The sequence below is a fragment of the Aulostomus chinensis genome, chromosome 6, assembly GCF_037954235.1.
Source record: "Aulostomus chinensis isolate RoL2024-O1b breed Wild chromosome 6, RoL_Achi_v1.0, whole genome shotgun sequence".
NCBI lineage: Eukaryota > Metazoa > Chordata > Actinopteri > Syngnathiformes > Aulostomidae > Aulostomus > Aulostomus chinensis.
The window spans coordinates 8682901-8701891 of record NC_141325.1 but is presented as its reverse complement, the minus strand read 5'-3'; the positions used below and the strand labels follow the sequence as shown (position 1 = coordinate 8701891).

The 18991-nt window shown below is 41.4% G+C and overlaps 1 protein-coding gene and 1 long non-coding RNA gene across 2 annotated transcripts in view; one reads left to right on the top strand and one right to left on the bottom strand.

Moving 5' to 3' along the window:
- ntrk2a (neurotrophic tyrosine kinase, receptor, type 2a) overlaps positions 1-18991 on the top strand; it is a 79376-nt gene that overhangs the window by 50319 nt on the left and 10066 nt on the right. Inside the window, exons 13-17 of the mRNA XM_086206289.1 lie at positions 1520-1708; positions 6938-7068; positions 11559-11731; positions 11939-12094; positions 12791-12875. Coding sequence (XP_086062415.1) covers positions 1520-1708; positions 6938-7068; positions 11559-11731; positions 11939-12094; positions 12791-12875 — 734 coding nt within the window. The remainder of the gene's footprint in view (positions 1-1519; positions 1709-6937; positions 7069-11558; positions 11732-11938; positions 12095-12790; positions 12876-18991) is intronic.
- LOC147259980 (uncharacterized) overlaps positions 993-18991 on the bottom strand; it is a 36652-nt gene continuing 18653 nt past the window's right edge. Inside the window, exon 3 of the long non-coding RNA XR_015116462.1 lies at positions 993-1689. This is a non-coding gene — a long non-coding RNA (uncharacterized LOC147259980). The remainder of the gene's footprint in view (positions 1690-18991) is intronic.

The following is an 18991-nucleotide window of genomic DNA, read 5'->3' as shown; positions in this document are numbered from 1 at the left end:
AACACTGGATCACATTTTTACTCTCTTGATTTGGTGATAATGACACCATCATTTAGTTGACAAAACAAAGCCATTATTCTGCATCAGAATTGGGCGGTACAGCTATTATTGTTGTCTAAGCTTCCCCAGAGGATGTATCATATACAGCGTCCTTGAGCCAGTGTTGACCATTAGTGTATCAATGTGGGTGTGAATGAATGAATGAAGCAACATTGCAGAAGCTCTGAGTGGCACTCAGGTAGAGAAGGTGCAAAAAAAAAAAAGGTAAATGCATCCCATTTAGCTTCTCAGTGCCTGACTCACACCACCCTCATTCTTTCCTGTTCAGTTTCAATCCACATTTTTGCTTTAAAAATGATGTGTAAAACATACAGTATCCTGAATTGTAATATTTCTGCTGCGCTCATGGGCTCCCCAGAGGTTTTTGAAATTTGAATTGTATTGCAGGGACAAATTTGGGATATTGTGCGGGCTCATTCACAAGCCAATCAGGTTCTCTTTTGGATTTTTACTGTTATCTGCTTATTTCAGACACAAAACGATCAGAGCGGCAAGAGAGAGAGAGAGAGAGAGAGAGAGAGAGAGAGATAAAAGAACATTGAGATCTTGATTTAGGATCAAGTGGAGACAAGAGGAAGGTTCCTTTTTTTCATTCAGGAGGAAAATGCAAAAAAAAAAAAATCTTATACTGATGTTAAAAAGAGCTCAGTTTTGTCAAAGACAAATTCTTGTTTTTAATTTTCTGTTCCTCAAGGGAAGGACAACATTAAATAATCTTACTAACAGTACTGAACACTCAAACTTTTTTCCTTGTCTTGAAGGCATTCTGTTTTTGCACTTGTTTTCACTTAAATATGGCAAAAATAAGATGAGTGAAAAAAGTTGTTAATTTCCTCCTGTAATACTTGACCAGCAGCTGCCATAATTAAACCTGCTTTCCAAAAACTGAGATTCTTGCTGTCTGATGTTGGATGAGTTTTCAGGGAGTAAATTTCAAATGCAATTTGATTACCACCTGGAAATCTGCTGCCTGCTGTTCTCTTAACCCCTTAGAGCCCTGTTGAGGCGCAAGCCCTGTCAGACACAGTTTTAGTCCCAAGCTTTAACTCTGATCTCAGTTCGAACATTGTAAAGCATTTATTTGCCACTTTACAAGGCAATGAGGACCTCGAGGACGAGAAGTGTTGCTATAAATACATGAATACAAGTGTGACTGTGTTTCTAATTTCCTTTGGCCTGTGACAGTGATCAAAGGCCTAACATGATGATATGTAACTGGCGTCTCTAGCCTGCTCCTCCTGTCTGTTGGGATCAATAATGACAGCTTAACCTCTCCCCTTACGACTTCATCTCCTCAATCTTTGCTAATAACAGCTTTACAACTTAACGAATCCTCTTGTGCCCTCGTATAATCACCATGGCTGGCATGTTCTATTGTCCTGTCTCGTGTGAGATTTTCCTCAAAGTACCGAAGAGATAAACAATCTCAGATCAGCACCTGCTCTCTGCTCTCTCCCAGGACCGTCATCCGTGATCAGCAATGACGACGACTCAGCTTCTCCTCTTCATCACGTGTCAAACGGGAGCAACACCCCTTCCTCCTCAGAGATGGGTCCTGATGCAGTCATCATTGGCATGACCAAGATCCCCGTGATTGAGAACCCGCAGTACTTCAGGAGCACGAACAGCCTGCTCAAAACAGACACCTGTAAGTAGCATGTCAGTTACCTTTATCATGCAAATGAGTTACTTTAATAATTAAGGATTCACTGATTATGAAGTTCTGAGCCAAAATGATACGGATGAGATGACGGCAACAATGCACAAGTTTGCTGTTGATTGGATGAACGGTTGATGAGATCATTGAAGAAAACGTGTAAAGACAGAGTTTGCTCACATTATTGAACAGATTGCATCATCGGAAAAACAATCAGTCTTAATAACTTTCATCCCTTTATCGAGCCATCTTTGAATGAACACAAATTCAATCACACAAATTTAACTTTGACCCTAGTCTTCCTTCACATCAGCAGATAAACATCAGCCAGTGCCATCTTATTTACCAAAAACATGACAGCAATCAAAGGTCCAACATTGTCAGACACTGATACATGGCGGATGAATAGATGCATCTCTTAAGAATATTTTCAAGAAGGTATGAGCTTTACACCAGAGCATTAAAATTAAAAATTTATGTGTGAGACCAGGGGGTTACCACTGCTCTCATGAAAATGACCTTGAAACTTCTCAAGATAAACCGTCTATTCCCAGGCAGATGTTTGAATCTTGAAACCCCATTTATATGCGTGTGTGCGTATGTGTGAGTGAATGCGTGTGCGCATGTGTGTATGTGGCCCAGCATGTTAGTCACAAAGGCGTCATTCATAAATTCTAGATTTACGGTGTCCATGTGTGAATCATACATTACCAGCAACACAGTGTACAACACGTGTGCTGCCTCTCACTAGGTAGATTTTGCTGAAGATGATCAGTTCCTGCTCTTGTACACACTGGTATTTAAACAAAGGAAGATGGACAAGGGCAAAGAGAGGTCAAAGGGCGAAAAAGAAAATAGGAGCATGAGGCAGAATGAGACACACTGTAACAGACAAAGAGGACTTAAGGATATTGACCTGGTCCATCAATGTGACATTATGATTATTGGCAAGTTAGAAAAGCTTTTCCAAGCTTTGGCCTTGAGTTGCAGTAAATTATGGAAGTGTGCATGTGTGCGTGCGTGCGTGTGTGTGTGTCTCTTTGTTGAGGCTGGCGCAGTTGTGAATTTATAATAATGGGGAAGAAGGGATTGACCACCAGCCCTGCGTTATAACTAAAAGATAGGCTGGGATTTACTGCCTCGAGACAAGAATAAAAGCACCGGGAATCAATGGAAGTCAATAATGTACTGATGCGTGTGTAAGTGCCTGTGTGTGTGTATTTTTAATATAGCACAGCCATTAAAACTATTACTCTGTATGTGTCTTTGACTCACTGACGGGCAGCATTAAAGTATCTGACCAGTTATTTGGCACTCCGCCTATCAGTAGACTTTTAAACTCGTGCTTTGACCAGTCCTGGCGCCAGGAGATGGTAAATGGGTGGGCCCTTAGTTTGAGGGTGCACCCTGACAATCGCAGTCTCCATATTTTCATATATGAGGCATCGGTGGATCTGCATTTAATAGTGAGATATGATATTGGTTTAAAAGACAAGAAATTATCCATTTATTTATTTATGTATACATATTTTGGTCGCAATGAAAAAGTTGGGTTGATGGCAAAGCCCCACCATAGATGTGCCACTGCTGGAGCTTCACTAATTACAGGTAGCTGCTGTAGGGCGTTCGCTGTCCTGTGGCTGCATCTGCCAGTGGGATTTTGTCAAGTTAGCCTAATGGTCCCCAAAAGAAAACGAGCTTTCCAGGAAATGTATATTTATCGGTTTAATTAAGCTAGCCAGCAAAGCATCCTGCTGATTCTAAATTGACGTCACTGTCACAACTCTAAACTAGTCTTGAGGAGGAGGAGCAGAAGGTGGACCTGCCCATGATATCCACTACCCAAACCCAATATTTCATCTCCCAGTGTTGCAAAAATAGTTGAATATTGATGTGCCCCTTTCTCCTGGGAGGCCCCGTTCCCATGACGCAGAGTCTGGCCGTATTAGTGCCGGTGAACAGTACAGGAGTCAGCAACCACAACACATTCTTCCCAGTTATTATGCAGAGACGATTGATCCATATGTGATTACAGAGCCGTAGCTGTGAAGTATCAGTTGTGCAGCTCACCTCTGTGGTGAAAAGCTCATAAACAACAACAACATCAGAGGGGTTTGCATTGTTGTGATGGGTGTCGTATGCATTATTAAACAGCTATTGAAAAGCACACGCAGAGATCTGCAACAATGGCAATGACGCCTGCACACAAAGACAGACACACACACGCCGTAAGCAAGTCTGTGAGGATTTTACAACTTCTCCTAGAACCTACAAATGACTGAACAGGTACAGAATTCAAGGTGGCTGTTTGCTGGTGTGGGTTCACTGTTGAAGAAATACATTTAATTTGTTCCCATGACTACAAGTTTTAAGAAAAGGGACTAAAACTTTAATATTTCCTTAAAACAAGGATTCAACAATGACTCCAGTGTCCTCAATACAGTGAGGGAAAGATTTTCCATCCAGTTCTTAGACACTTTGGAAAATTGGCTACACCAATCAGTTGTGATGAAAAGGAAGGAGGTCTTGACAATATTTGAGTGCATGTTGGGTTTAAAGATTGTATCTTTGTCCACTCACATCAGACAGTTGCAACTACCAACTATTCCAATCTGGCAAAGTAGTTATTGCAGATTAGTGGTGAAATTTTGAAAGGGAGAGAGAGAGAAACACAGACAGACAGAGACAGAGAGTGAGCGAGAGAGAGAGAGAGAGAGAGCGCGAGAGAAAAGGAAAGAAGAAGCATCTAGCTAACAGGGAATGATTATGTCCTGAGACATTAATTTCTTTGTTTTTTCTATAATATGCTGATCAGGTAGGACAGATGCTCATGTAACTCTGCAGGGAGATGGTGATAGATGGAGAAAGATGGGGAATATGGAAGAAAAATCCAGAGGGAGGGCTGATTGGAAATATTCTCTGTTAAAATTAATCATAACAAAAGAATGGCAAAGGTGGAGCAAAAGAATGGAACAAAACATGAATGTTAATCGTTAGAGATGATGTTGATTAAACTGTGATAGGCCGAGGGTTATGTCAACAGGAAGAAGTAAACGATGCAACAGAACAATGAGGACAATGGAAGATAATTAGAGTGGATAGAGAGATGCTAGAAGGGGAGACTTGGATGGAAAACCTTGGAGAACAGGTACTAATAAAGAAAAAGTTTGAATAAGAGCACAGTCTGGTAAATGGGGGTAGATAATTATGTCGATCTTAACGAAGAATGATAATTAGAAGAGAATAGGAATGATTTATGGTACTGCACGGAGTTAAAGTTGTGTAATAAAAGGGGTGTTGAAGAAAAATTGGCAGAGGCAGTCAGACAAAAAGAAAAAACAATAAATTTAACCTTGGAGTTCTTTATAAGAGCAAGATCTGTTGCAATAGTATGATATAATTCAAACAATAAAAATGAATATGAACAGGGAAAGGTGTGAGAACAACTCCATCTGCCAGGGAAAACGGCGAAAGCTTTGGTCTTCACGTCAACTTATTTGCGATGTGTGGGCTCTAATTAAGCAGAGGGGGTGCGAGACGTTTTTACAGGCTAACACTAGTTACACTCAACCACAATACGAAACATTGATGTATTTAGCTGGTTAAATGGTGGATAGTTGGCTCCTAGAGATGTGTGATGCACAAGGAAATGTGGGTACTTTTAGATCTATGACCTCACGACTGGAGTTGGTTTTTGGGGTTTTTTTGTTTTGTTTTGTTTCTCATAATAAATGTAAATGCAAACTTCATATTCGTGATCTTCATATTCATGATCTTCTTTAACCAAAACAAATTACTAGATGCATGTTTGAATGGGGACCATTAGCGAAGGACATGCTGGCAAAGCTAAACTGAAAGGTGCCAATTTGTCTTTTAAGGTCTAAATATGGAAGTGAGGTTGACTCTCCAGACCACACGCTCTCACGGGTTAACGTTACAACCTAACGCACATCTGGCTTACAACTACAACCTGCAATGTGTAGGTGATCCCACACTGAACTCGACCTCACCACCACAGCATGGGAGGCAAACATGCTAGCAAAGAGACTAAAAAACAATGGGCATTAGTGTCCAGCTGTTGCCAGAAGGTGGTATGTGAGGTTTATCTCTGCACAGCATTGTGCCCGCAGGCTACAGTTAAACACACACACCAACAATGCATCGTGGGTGTGTTCTCCTCCACAATCGTAATCTTACAGGAAGAATTAGATGATTTTGAGTATCAGACTTTGGTAATCCTCATGTCTCCCTCCCTCTGTAGCCTTCCTCGCATTCCTCGTCTGCAGAATATTGGCTCACGGTGGATCTCACTAGCTTACAGTGTAGATCGATGCTGCTTCTGAGAGAGTAGCAGGACTTTAATGTGATATTCTGAGTGGACAGCTTTTCTTCAAATGCACCTCTTAATTACATCACAGATAAATCTCAGCTCAGTGTGTGTGTGTGTGTGTGTGTGTGTGTGTGTGTGTGTGTGCGCGCGCGCACGCCTGGGTACATACACATCTATAGAAATGTATTCATATATATTTACATGCATATTTCTTACTTTATATGCAGACAGTTGCACATCTGGCACAGAGTCAAGAAGACGGGACTTAGTTAGGTTATAGTAAGGGCGCCATCTTAATCATCCTGTAGAATAAAGGAGAAAATTCTGCTATGCCAGATTTTCTCAAAATCAGTTGGCACGGAGTCACAAGTTGCTAAGCAACAGAAAGCAGGTTTGTCAAATGAGATTCAACTGTGGGTGAGCAGAAGGCAGAAAATGATTATGCACATTTCACATATATCAAAAAGAGTGCACCTGCAGAGAAAGAATTGGCTTATTTACTGTGACATTCTTGTGATCTGGAGACGATTGCACAATAACAGTCAATAAAAAAAATAACTTTGCATGATTATATGTGGTTTCTCCCTTTGCTAATTTGATTTATTCTCATCGGGATACCCAAAAATGGCTTCCCAAGTTAAAGAAAAAGCAAACATGTCTGGACTTACTGTATGGCACTGTGCAAAGAAGAAATGCTAGTATTGTTGTTCATGTCATGAATACAAGATACAACATTGGGCTACAAGATGAATGTGTTCTTGTTTTAATTCTGTGGTAATATTATATTCATATATGCGCAAATAAACCACACATATCCATAATCTGTGTAGTTTTTCTATACTGTCAACACCTATTTTGTTTCTCTTTTTTTGTCTACTTTTGTTCAACAGTTGTCCAGCATATTAAGAGACATAACATTGTCCTGAAGAGAGAGCTGGGAGAGGGAGCCTTTGGGAAAGTCTTCCTGGCTGAGTGTTACAACCTGTCACCTGACCAGGAGAAGATACTCGTGGCTGTCAAGGTAACCGTAACTTTTCCATTGTCACCTCTACGACTGCACCACTCCTGATTTTGAAAGTTAAAAGAGACCTGGTTGTAATTTTATACCACTCAAAAGTCCACATTCAAGTTTGTTTATTATTTTAGAGTTGAATTAAAATGGGCAGCAATGATCTGAAGCCATTAACCATAGAATAACAATTTGTCCATGGAAAAACAAATAAAATGATCCGCACAGACAATGTTTCTGTATATGAGGAGTCTGGTTTCAAAATGGCATTAACCAATTCTTAATTCCTGCTCCAACAGAATGATTTGTGACGCCAAAATAAACTCTAATGCCATTATCAAAGGGGAAGTTATTGCCATCTCAACAATATTTTGCAACGGAATCTGATCCCTGAAGTGAATTTCAAATATTGAGCTGTGTATAGCAGATAATCTTGTGTTCCTGGAATGAATATATTTTGAAATGAAATCCTGCATATGGCATCTGTGTTGAGAGGGTTCGCAATGTCCTCTATTTCCGCCGCTATCATTTCTGTTACGAGTTCCCCTGTAAGCAAAAGGTGAAGTTACACTCAAACCACTGACTTCCAGGCTGAGATTGAACGGTTTCCTCAGGAATGTCCTCCCATCCCCATCTATCCATCCACCCATCTCTCCATCAACAAAGCTCTCACTGTGGTGAAACAGGATCTGATTGGTGAAGATCTGCTCATTAACAATACATGACCTGTAAGAGACCCCCTGAGCCTCCCCCACTTCCTCTCCATCACCTCTAAATCTTTCACCTGCAGTACTTTTCTCTCCCTCGCCTCTGCAGCTCTCATCTTTATCCTGACACTCTCCCCTATTCCAAAATCTTTCCACACGTCCGACTTCCTTCCAGCACAGCTTGGTGGCCCACTAGCTTCTGCCGCCAGCTTAGCTTCAGCTCAGTCTCACTGTAAAATATGCACCCTAATATTCTGGGAAGCAGAGTTCTTTGATGTAAAACAAGATGCTGTGTGTTGCTGAATGTCATCAGTATTCAATTTCCATTAAAAATAAATTGTACTTATCAAATTGTTATTAATGTGGTTGCATACCAGCATAATGTTGATTAATCATTTAGTCATTCGAGCCAGTCCATTGATTAAACTCCACTAATTCTTCAGATTTTTTTTTAATTAGCTAATGTACCGTATACTCTTTTCTTCCTCTTCCTCTGGTGTGAGTTATTCTTCTACAGTTGTCTTTCCTTCCTCTTTGTTGCTGCATCAACAGAGAGAAAATGTAGTGAGAGCTGACGGACACACACTTATCAAATAGATGATGATGACATCATCCCCCTCTCTTAAGTAGTGGTACACCCAAATTGCAAAACAAATATTGACAGGACTAGAGAGCGCGTGTCCTTGGCAGTCTGTGACAACAATATCTCAGGTCATGTTGATTTGAATGTTTATTTTTATTTATTTATTTATTTTTGAACATCAAAAAAAATAAAAATGCTTTTTACCTCCATTTTATTGATGTTACAGTGGATACACTTGGTGAACGTGACCTGGACCATGTGGCACCATGGAAACCACATCATTGTTATTAAATTAGGATTCTTCTGCTGTGATGTGAGAGGGAAACCTGGTTCAATTGGGTGCATCTCCATGGCGACACACAGCTGTGATTTGGTTGTGCTGATGATTTTAAGTATTTAAATGAGGTACCAGATTAGAGCTGCTGCTTCCATGTTTTACACAGTGCCATCGAATTGCAATTTTCACTAAAAATATGGGCACATTTTTTTTTATTGTGTGATGATTTACATTTCGATTACTTCCAGGAATGTAACCATTCATTGCATTTTAATGAGAAAACGCTAAAATCTTGTTGGGTGTCACACTGTCTCGATGGAACTGAATCATCAAGTCATTTTGTTTCATCATAAAGAGACAGATGCTCCAAGTTCCGGTGAACCAAGTTATGTGATGCCATTTACCTGTAAATATCTCCTTCCCCCTGTGCACACAGTCATGTCTATGTAATCACTTTGCTCAGTTTACTACATTACAGAAACATATCGTCCCCTGTGCGCCATATTACAATAACCTGCACGCGCTAATAGAGCTGCAGGTCGTGTTTTTAGAGTCCACCATCAATCAGCTATTCAGCAATATTACAAAAGCAAGTTTTACTGTGACTGTTTACTACACACTGAGGTACCATTGATCACATGCACACTTGAACACACACCCACACACACACACACCCATCCACATCCACTTCCTCTGCTGCATATCATCAATCATGAACACCTTGCACATTCAATAATGTTTCCTTCACACATGTAAATGTGAGTCATTGCATTCCTGAGCCGGGGGATGTTGATTGCTTTTTATTTGTCGAGGGACCTGAATGTGCACAGACTAGATGACTAACAGTGCAATATCATGGTTTTCAGCCTGGAAATGACGGCAACACTGCATTCAGGGACTCGAAGTGCGAGAGTTCAGTCTGCGTTATAACGCTGGTGTTGTTTGCTCAATACAGTGATGACTAGTTTTTTCTTTTTTTTGAAAGTGGTCATTTGACATTGCAAACAACTCACTGATTGACCTCAAAGGAGCAATGCATGCCGGAAAAGAATCTAGTTGTTCTAAAATCACATTTTGTTTTGTATATGTTTGCTTTATGAGGAGCAAGTGTATTGTATTTAAGCCTCAGTAGACTGAATAAACAAACAAATGCAGCAGTAGTGGATGTATGTAGAAGCCTTGTAGTTCTATATAAGTTGGAAGTATAATGGCTTTATGAATAGTTCATATATCATTTATGAATGGTTGATACCATTATACGAATACATCTGGGGTTCCAAGGTTGTTGGTGGTGTTTCACCTCCTCCATTATAAAACCTGATTTATCTCATTAGCTCGCAAGTTAATATAGTGATACTTGAGCAGGTTACTGAACGTCTAATTGCTCCTGAAGCCTTCAGTGTTTCAATGTATGTGTTAGCACATTGGCACCTTTCATAACAGCCTCTGCCAATAGGGCATAAGAGAGTGTGTGTGTGTGCGTGCCTGCGTGCATGTGTGCGTGCATGCTTGAAAGGGTGAATGTGTTTTAAAGTGCCTTGAGTGGTTGGTAGAGTAGAAAACAACAGCAAATGACTTTTTTCATCGCATATGTTTTAGGTCTGGTTATATTGAATTACACGGTGTTATAAAGTGAGAAAATCACCACCTTAACAGCTTTGGGACTTAAATAGTTATTTTTTCAGAACCTCAAAAACCTAATATTTACATTTTAATGGCATTTACCTGATCTATAAGTCACCAATAATTGTCAGTGATACAACGATGGTATTTCTTATTGAAATTCCTTCACCGTCAGTGTTGCCACATTCCCACACAGTGTAAAGTACTAATTTACTCATGAAGATCACTTAGGGGTATGAGTCTCGCTCAAAGACACTTCGACACAGTCATCGGTGGAAAGACACCACCGTGGACGTCCACTCTCTCCTGAGTTACGTCGCCCTTTCTGGGGCAGGGTGCTCTTGTACTTTGTTGATGAATAAAAGAAATGTCCCTGCACAGTTCAATAATATAATGTCAGTAATGCTAATGTTAGAAAAGGACCGCATACTCTTTCTGCAGATTTCCCATATGTTTAATATTGTATTTCAACATGCAGTTGTACGCTTTCGTACGATGGCCATCGTAATAATCTACCACGCCACTGTCATCATGCCATATCACGTAACAGCCTGTAAATGGCCGAGCTTGTTTTATGGTAAGCGACTGGCTGAGTTCAGGTGGGTGGAGCCACGGTGGCTCTCCTTTTCTAGCGTCTCAGCATTCTAACCACAAGGTCATTGGGTCGTTTCCTACTCAGAGTTTTTAATGACATCTCTCTTTGCTTTAGGGCTATATTTGTAAGGGGAGTTTCAAACATACGCGTTAGAAAAGTATCCTATCCATGTCATATACAGTAGGAAGGACGATAATCAATTATTAATGTAGGACAAGAGGAATTGTCTGTAGTTTTGCCTCTTTAGATGTAAAGTGAATACAGAACTTGTATCACTTTCATTTCCCCAACTCTTTTTCCATCTTTTTTCATCACATACACATACGGTTGTTACACAACCTCCCTGACAGATGTCCTGACTGATGGAAGGTAGATAAAGATTAATTTCGGGGGAAGCACAAATATAATTAACATAAACACTGTTTTACTTTGTAATGACTTACATTAATATAAAACATCTTAATTGTCCTCTTGCCCTGCCACGGTGCGAGTCTCACTCTCTGCCGAGTTGCTGTAAGTCATTTTTACAAGGCTTTCTTTTTTTCCTTGAGCAGACATCTGTCAACTAAATTGGAGCAGACGGGGAGCACTGTGAAAATGAACGATTTAGTATTAGTGGCATAATGTGCAAGCTTTTCATTTGTCAGTTTCATTAAAATGTCACAATGTTTCTTTATGTGTGTGTGTGTGTGTGTGTGTGTGTGTGTGTGTGGTCAGACACTAAAAGAGGCCAGCGAGAATGCCAGGAAGGATTTCCACCGAGAGGCTGAGCTGCTGACCAACCTGCAGCATGAACACATTGTCACGTTCTATGGCGTCTGTGTGGAGAGTGACCCTCTCATCATGGTGTTTGAGTACATGAAGCACGGAGACCTCAACAAGTTCCTTAGGTGCGTTTCTTTTCTTTATCACATCTTTGCCCTGTAAAAAGGAAATCATCTCCCACTTTGTTAACAGCAACAGCACATGATGCACTTCCTTACACAGGCAGATGATGTCAGGATGTTTGTCGGAGGCTAATAACTGTGACCAAATTTCAAGTTAAGACAAAAACAAACAGCCACACATTAAAATCCTCTCCACATGTTGGCTTGCAGGGCTCACGGACCAGATGCAGTTCTGATGGCAGAGGGCCAGACCACTAGACCTGTGGAGCTGACTCAGTCCCAGATGCTGCACATCGCCCAGCAGATAGCATCTGGAATGGTCTACCTGGCATCACAGCACTTTGTGCACCGCGACCTGGCCACCAGGTTCATCACTAACTTCATTATCATATTCGATCATCTCCATGGAAAAATTATTTGACCCTGTTTCAAGATTTTATTCTATTTGTAATAATTTTTCATCATAGAAAAAAGTACACTTTTGGACCCTCTGTATCGGCTATAATAGCCTTTGAGTGTATTTTCTGCCAGTGTTTTCCCTCCTTATAATGTCTGTATGTGGTTTGGGAAGTACTACAAACACACCAAACTGAATATGATTTATTGATGCGTTTCTAGGAAATACTGTAGATGTCAGATTTTACATTATTGTTCAAATTTTAAATATCTATTGCGACAGCAGGACATAGTCACTTCCCACGTGTGTGCACCTGGTGGGGATGACTAATATGCAATGCAGGGCTGCAGACAAGCAGAGGGGAAAGATGGGGAGTTCCTGCAGTTTAAACAAATCATCAAGTGGGTGATTGATAGATGGTGTGGAATATGAGGCATGTCATAGGCGTGCTGCTCGAGTCGATTCCCTGAACGAGCTCGCAGGCGTCACTCTATTTCTAGTTCCACTATATTCATTATGTAAGTACTTCTAGAATGCGGCAGGAACGATTTGTATTCCTCAAACTGAGCTCCACCTACTTTGATAGCTGGTAACGTGGTAGAAATTCTTCCAAAATGTTCACATTATAGTTTGCTGATGTGATGCTTGTGTTTGCGATCTAACAGAAATTGCCTGGTTGGTGAGAACCTGCTGGTAAAGATTGGAGACTTTGGCATGTCCAGAGATGTCTACAGCACTGACTACTACAGGGTAGGTGTATGTGTCAATCTCTTTTCTGGCCCTTCTGATAGCCTCCCTCCTCCCTGCTGCATGGGACCCTGTCTGCTCCTCCCCTGCATGGACACAACTGGCGGACTCTACCAGTAAGAAGCTCAATGTGGAACATGGAATCGGAGTACAGTGCAGTGATTAGGCCTGTATATTGTAGACAGTGCTTGCAGTATGAGCTTGCAACACTTGCAGAATTCTTTGCCATGGTTTAGCACTACCGCAGTTGAGAGGATTTATTTACCCAACATCTTTTTACAAAAGACCTGACTAACCGGACAGCTGCATGACAAGCATCCAAAGATTTCAATGCATTCTTTTGTTCACAAGAGTAAAAAAAAAAACAAAGAATCAAACTAGAAACTCAAATTACAAATAGGATACAATTTTGCTGACATTTGGCTGCCTCTGTGACAGGTTTTTCAGCTGAAGGTTTTGCCTAAACGTTATTAACTGTAGCTGTTAAAGTTCACGCTTTGAATCTGGAATCCATGTAATAAGTGTTGGCTTAAAATGTTCAATATGTGACAAAGCAATAAGCAATTTAATTACAGATTCTGTTGGATTTTTACGGGATGACATTTTATGGATTAAGGTGGTAATTTTAAAGATAGTAATTTTCCAACAAACTGTTCATTAGGTCTTAATCTAAAATTGTCAAACTACAAAAACAGAAAAGAAACCGTGTTTATTCACCCGCGAACTTTCCATCCATCCATTTATCCATTTCCTTCCGCTTATCCTGTTAAGGGTGGCCGGGGGGTGCTTTTGGGCGAGAGGCAGGGTTCACCCTGGACAGGTCACCAGTCCATCACAGGGCCAACATACAGACAGACAACCATTCACACTCAAAGTCACACCTACGGTCAATTTAGAGTATCAATCAGCCTCGTCCCCTCTTGATGTCTTTGGACTGTGGGAGGAAGCTGGAGTACCAGAGAGAACCCACACAGGAACAGGGAGAACATGCAGACACCACACAGAAAGATCCTGTGCTGGAGCCGGGACTCGATCCTGAAACCTTCTTGTTGCAAGGTGACAGTGCTGACCACTGTGCCGCCCACCTGCAAACCTGATAACGTTATCAATGAGCAGGCCAAGGGTAAATGTACATGCCCAACAGAGAACAGGCTCAAAGAATATTCAGAATTGTATTAAATACAGTGGATTTATGCAGTCTGCACAGTATGTACTCTGCAGGGTGTGCAGCAATAATGTAACATACACATGTGCCCATCTCGGTGTTATGTTTATTAGTGTGTGTTTCATTTAACAGCTCCTCTATGGGTGTCAGTATAACCCAAGAGACCAAGACTCAGCAGAGAATGTGTTTTTCTCCCCCTTCTGTTCAGCTGACAACATTCCAAAAGGCCAAAATCTAATACATCATAAAGATTGATTGACAGCAACTGTCCATTTTTGAATCCCCTTTCCAATCCACTGTGGCAAAGTGACAAGAGTGACAGCGGCATAAGACTGCGAGAAGGAGAGCAAGGGGCAGAGACATTCCTAGATCTCTATTAGTCTTTAAATAACATAAAACTGTAAGAAAACCTCAAATTTAAGTTTGTTAAATTGGCGATTAATAAGGCTCATTAATCTGATTTCACCTGCCGTCGGCGTGAAAACGACCCGTGATGCACATGGCCACAGTCCATCTGTGCAGCACATAACATTGACTTTTTTCCCCAAACATGGTCCAGATTAAATTTGGAACAACCAATTACTGTATATATGTCATCAAACTAAAGATGTACAAGGTTGAAGGCTTCTTGTCCGTGGCTCTCTTTTGTACCATCCCTGTGTGACGACACACAACAACTCCCCCTACCCCCCGTGCCCTTCTTCAATAAAGCTAAGCGCCGAGGCTGTAGCCATGGTAACGGACGACAGCAGCGGTAGTGAGCCCCTGAGTTGTATCCAACGTTTCTCAGGAAGAAAAGTAATCAGAGAACTTGTGTTTAGTATGCTGAGGCAGTACTGGAGGGGAGGAAGGAGAGGGCTGGAAATGTGGAAGACTGAGTCAGGAGGGTAGCAGAGCGATGAAAGCAGGAAAAAAAGAAATAGTGGGAAAGAGAGACGGAGGGAAAAGAGTGGGAGGCCAGGGAAGGGAGAAAACAAGACACAAATAGATGGAGGAGAGAAGGCAGTAATAGAGTAATAAAGGAGGATACACATGTTGAGGAGGGAGAGGGGAGACGGTGTACAGCAGGAAGAAACAAACACTGGAGCTGTAGCCTTAAATGACCATGGAGCGAACATCAAGCATGAGGGAGAAGAAAAAGAGAGAGCAACAAAATGACAAGAATAAGACGGAGGGGGGAGACGGACGGGGAAAAACACATCACACCAGAAGAGATGTACAAGATGGTGGGAGGTAAAACACAGTAATCCAGCCATGGTTCAGCATCCTGGAGAGGCAAGGAGGTTGGTGCTGGGGAGTTTTAGAGAGCGGGGACCCAGTCATGCTCTTGCGTCAGACAGGAGCAAAGATGAGTCATAGAGGAATTGGAGGCCCCCCCCAGAGCCTATGAGTGTATGTGTGAGAAAATAGAAGCAGAGGCGGGGGACAGATGATGTTATAGCGTCACTGAATCCCCTGTTACAAAATGAACCTGGCAGACAATTCACTCTTTCAATGCAGACATTTCTCAGCGTGTGTTTGTACCTGTGGGCGGGGCTGAGCTGCTGTTAGAGCTGGGGAGGGTGGATACACACAAACAGCTTGACTAAAGAGCTACAGTGCATTATTTCCTTTCAGTTTTTGTTTTTAGCATGAAAACCAGATGATTGTTGAAGTATAAAAACAGAACAGAGTAGGGCTCATTGTACAGCATACCTTAGAACGGGAGTTAACGCTGGCCGTTGAGTTAGTTGGCGTTGGAGTGGGGTGGGGGTTCACGTAATTGTTAAGATCATGTGTTAACAGTAGTGCTTGTGTCAAGATGTGAAGCATACCAATATAAAATACTTCACTACATTACACTGGGAACACAAACACAGACCAGTACTGTATACTGTATGTCAAACATGCTGTATCTAAGCCTAACTACTTTATTCCTAAAGAATCAAACCAACCCCCACACACACACATTCACTGGATTTTTGTTTCCTAGCAACAGAGGGCAATTAAGGTTCCCGTGTACCAATGAGTAGGTGGGGTTAGTCACATAAGCCCCGCCTATTCCACATCCCATAATTCTCACTTTTTTAACCACTGATGTTGCCAAGGAGATCACAGCCTGCAGGAGAAGCCTACAGAGAGAGCGAGAGATCATCTACTCTATTCAGCCCCCCCCCCCTTTTTTTTTTTTAATAAAAAACACAGTCCTGGAAGAGTTGGGCAGCGGTTTGGTTCTGTCTTATAAATATGCATCATTAGAGCCGGGACCGCTGGAGACAGACAGACAGACAGACACAGACTGCTGGGCAGATGGGATGAGAGACAGGAGAGGATGAGAATATGTGAGACTGAGGGAGAGAGAGAAGAAGAAAAGTAGACAAAGAGTGACATCGAAGATACTTGACAGCAAGTACCTTCAGACTTTCCTACTTTCTTGAATTCCCTTTGGATTGCAAGAAAATTTAATCTCAGTCTTTATTCATTTTATTGCATCTTTTTTTTTTTTTGCAATATGTGACACTGACAGAGAATTTTGAGAAGTCTGACTAATTCTTTTCTCCTTAGTCCCACAGGGTTCAGTCAGATTTGAACACGTGTTGTTACTCAAGTTACTTGTGCAGTAGTGACATTAACATATTTTTGAGACGACTCTGGCTCGACTCTGACCCACCTACCGTCCTAAAAGTCAGCTTTTTTCTGTCCCCAAACGCCATCCCCATTCAACTGGCTTCCAACCGTAAAAGTTACAGCATCCAGAATTTGGCCCCACAAGTACAGTGAGCTCCCTGTTTTCAGACCCCACAAAGTCAGTTAAAGGAGAACGCACACACACACGCGGACGCACGCACACACGCACACACACACACACACACACACACACACACACACACGCATGCGTGCATTAATATTTCAGGCCATCAGGGGAAATGATCAGTCACGATGAATAAAACAAAAAGACTAATGGGTATGAGCAGTTTCAGACACATTATGTCAGAGACGGGAATACAATAAAAGTATATACAGTGTGTGTGTGTGTGTGTGTGTGTTTGCATTAGAGAGCAGAGCCAAATTATTCCAATTGATATGCAAAGAAAGAAAACATGTACTCCTCTGCTGACACTACAGTAGCTGTTTACGCAGCAAGTTAAATACACATCCAACAGAAGGTTGAAGTTCAGCTGATCTTGAGTGTTCAGCGGCGGAAGTTAAATGAAGCATCATTGATAAAAAAAAAACAAAAAAGGTTTGTTTAACAAGGGCATTCTGGAAGCAGATAAAAGAGACATCTTTAAGTCAATCTTTGTTTACTGATCAGACGATAGTCGATGCTACAGACGGCTAAATTATCAAGCAAGTCTCTTCTCTGCTTGGACTGGAATACATAAAGCACCAGTTAGATATACTACGTTATCTTGACGGTGGAGATTAACTTAACCAGCGTGTGCACACTCCTATGGAAAGGAGTGTTTGTGGCATCATTTTATTTTCCTTCAGCACACAAGCGGACCAATCACATGCTGCCTACTTCAGTCAAGAGGAACTGGTCATTTTAATGGAGTTATGAGGTTATATAAAAACCCCAGGGGAAAATTTGTTAATTTGCAAGATAAACTGAAACATTGATTTGACCACTCACCGCCTTGAGTTTACTTCTAAAAAGATTAGAACTCATACTTGATGGAGCATTTTTGAACATCAAGAATTGCATGTAGTCAAGGTCTGACACGGTCCTTTTCTGAAGGACACCTGAAAAATCACTCTAGTCCCCCTTCAAATCAGACTTCAATGCATTTTTGTATTGAATATTGTGCACAGTAGACATTAATTTTCTAACTGGGGCCCTGGTGTACCTGCAGGGTTAAACAAACCTGGAAGCAAGGCCGGACCGAGCATAAAAACATCAAAGTGTATGTTCCTGTGGCAGAAATATGCAAGGTGATGCATGCAGTTTGCAGTACCGCAGTTGTCTGGCTTTGTTTAACTCAGATGTGTGAGGATTTTCATCCTTATGCACCGTGTTTGGTGGCATTAACGTACGGCTCAGTCTGCATATAAAACACCCCGCTGCTGTGAATCTGTATCGGATCACTTTGCTCTTTTAACACTCCGAAGAAAACCCCATTTCCACAGGAAGGCTGAGTGAGAGGGCGGAGCTCCTTATAGCCTAAACTCTGAACATAGGTTAGGTTTAAAGCATGTTGCCATGGTGATTTAGCCAAGTTAAAAGAGGGTCACCTTCATGGCTTAGCCTTGAATCTCGCCACTTACGCCACTGGTGGCAGAGAACATGTATAATTTCTTGTTTATATTGTATAGTGTTAGATTACCATAATAATCATTCATATATTCACTATACTTCTTACTGAGTACTTTGGCAGCACTCTACCTCATGCCAGTTACAACCAAAAGATGAATTCCAATGGAGGAACAACAGTAGGGAGACACGCCGTTGGAGGGAGAGGGAAAAAAAGAAAAAAAAAGGTGCCTGGTTATGAAGAGTAAGAGGCACAGAGATTGAGAGAGATATGTTTCCCTCGACGTACCATTGAACCTGATGGCTATCAATGTGACCGTGCACATTTTATTACTCCATTAAATAACCCGCTGACTAACACAGAAACAGGCCGAGTGTGTGGGTACCAAGCCGTTAATAACAGGCATAAACCTTAGAAAATGGACTGTGCTATCTGTGTGAAGCAGCGGAGCGTAGATCACCCGGTAGATTCATGCCCGGATAAAAAGTACGCTCTGTGTGTGTGTGTGTGTGTGTGTGTGTAGGACATATTGGAAGAAAGAGAACAACAGTCACACAAGGGTTTTTTTTCACTTTCACGGCACGCAGGTTTAGATTGAAGATTCAAGCACCTGAAAGTATAACATGTTTAACTGCTCGCACCTCAATGAGCTGAGCTTCATTTGCTTTGAAAACAGATGCATGAAATTTTGTGCAAGACATCGAGAAATATTCCTTTTG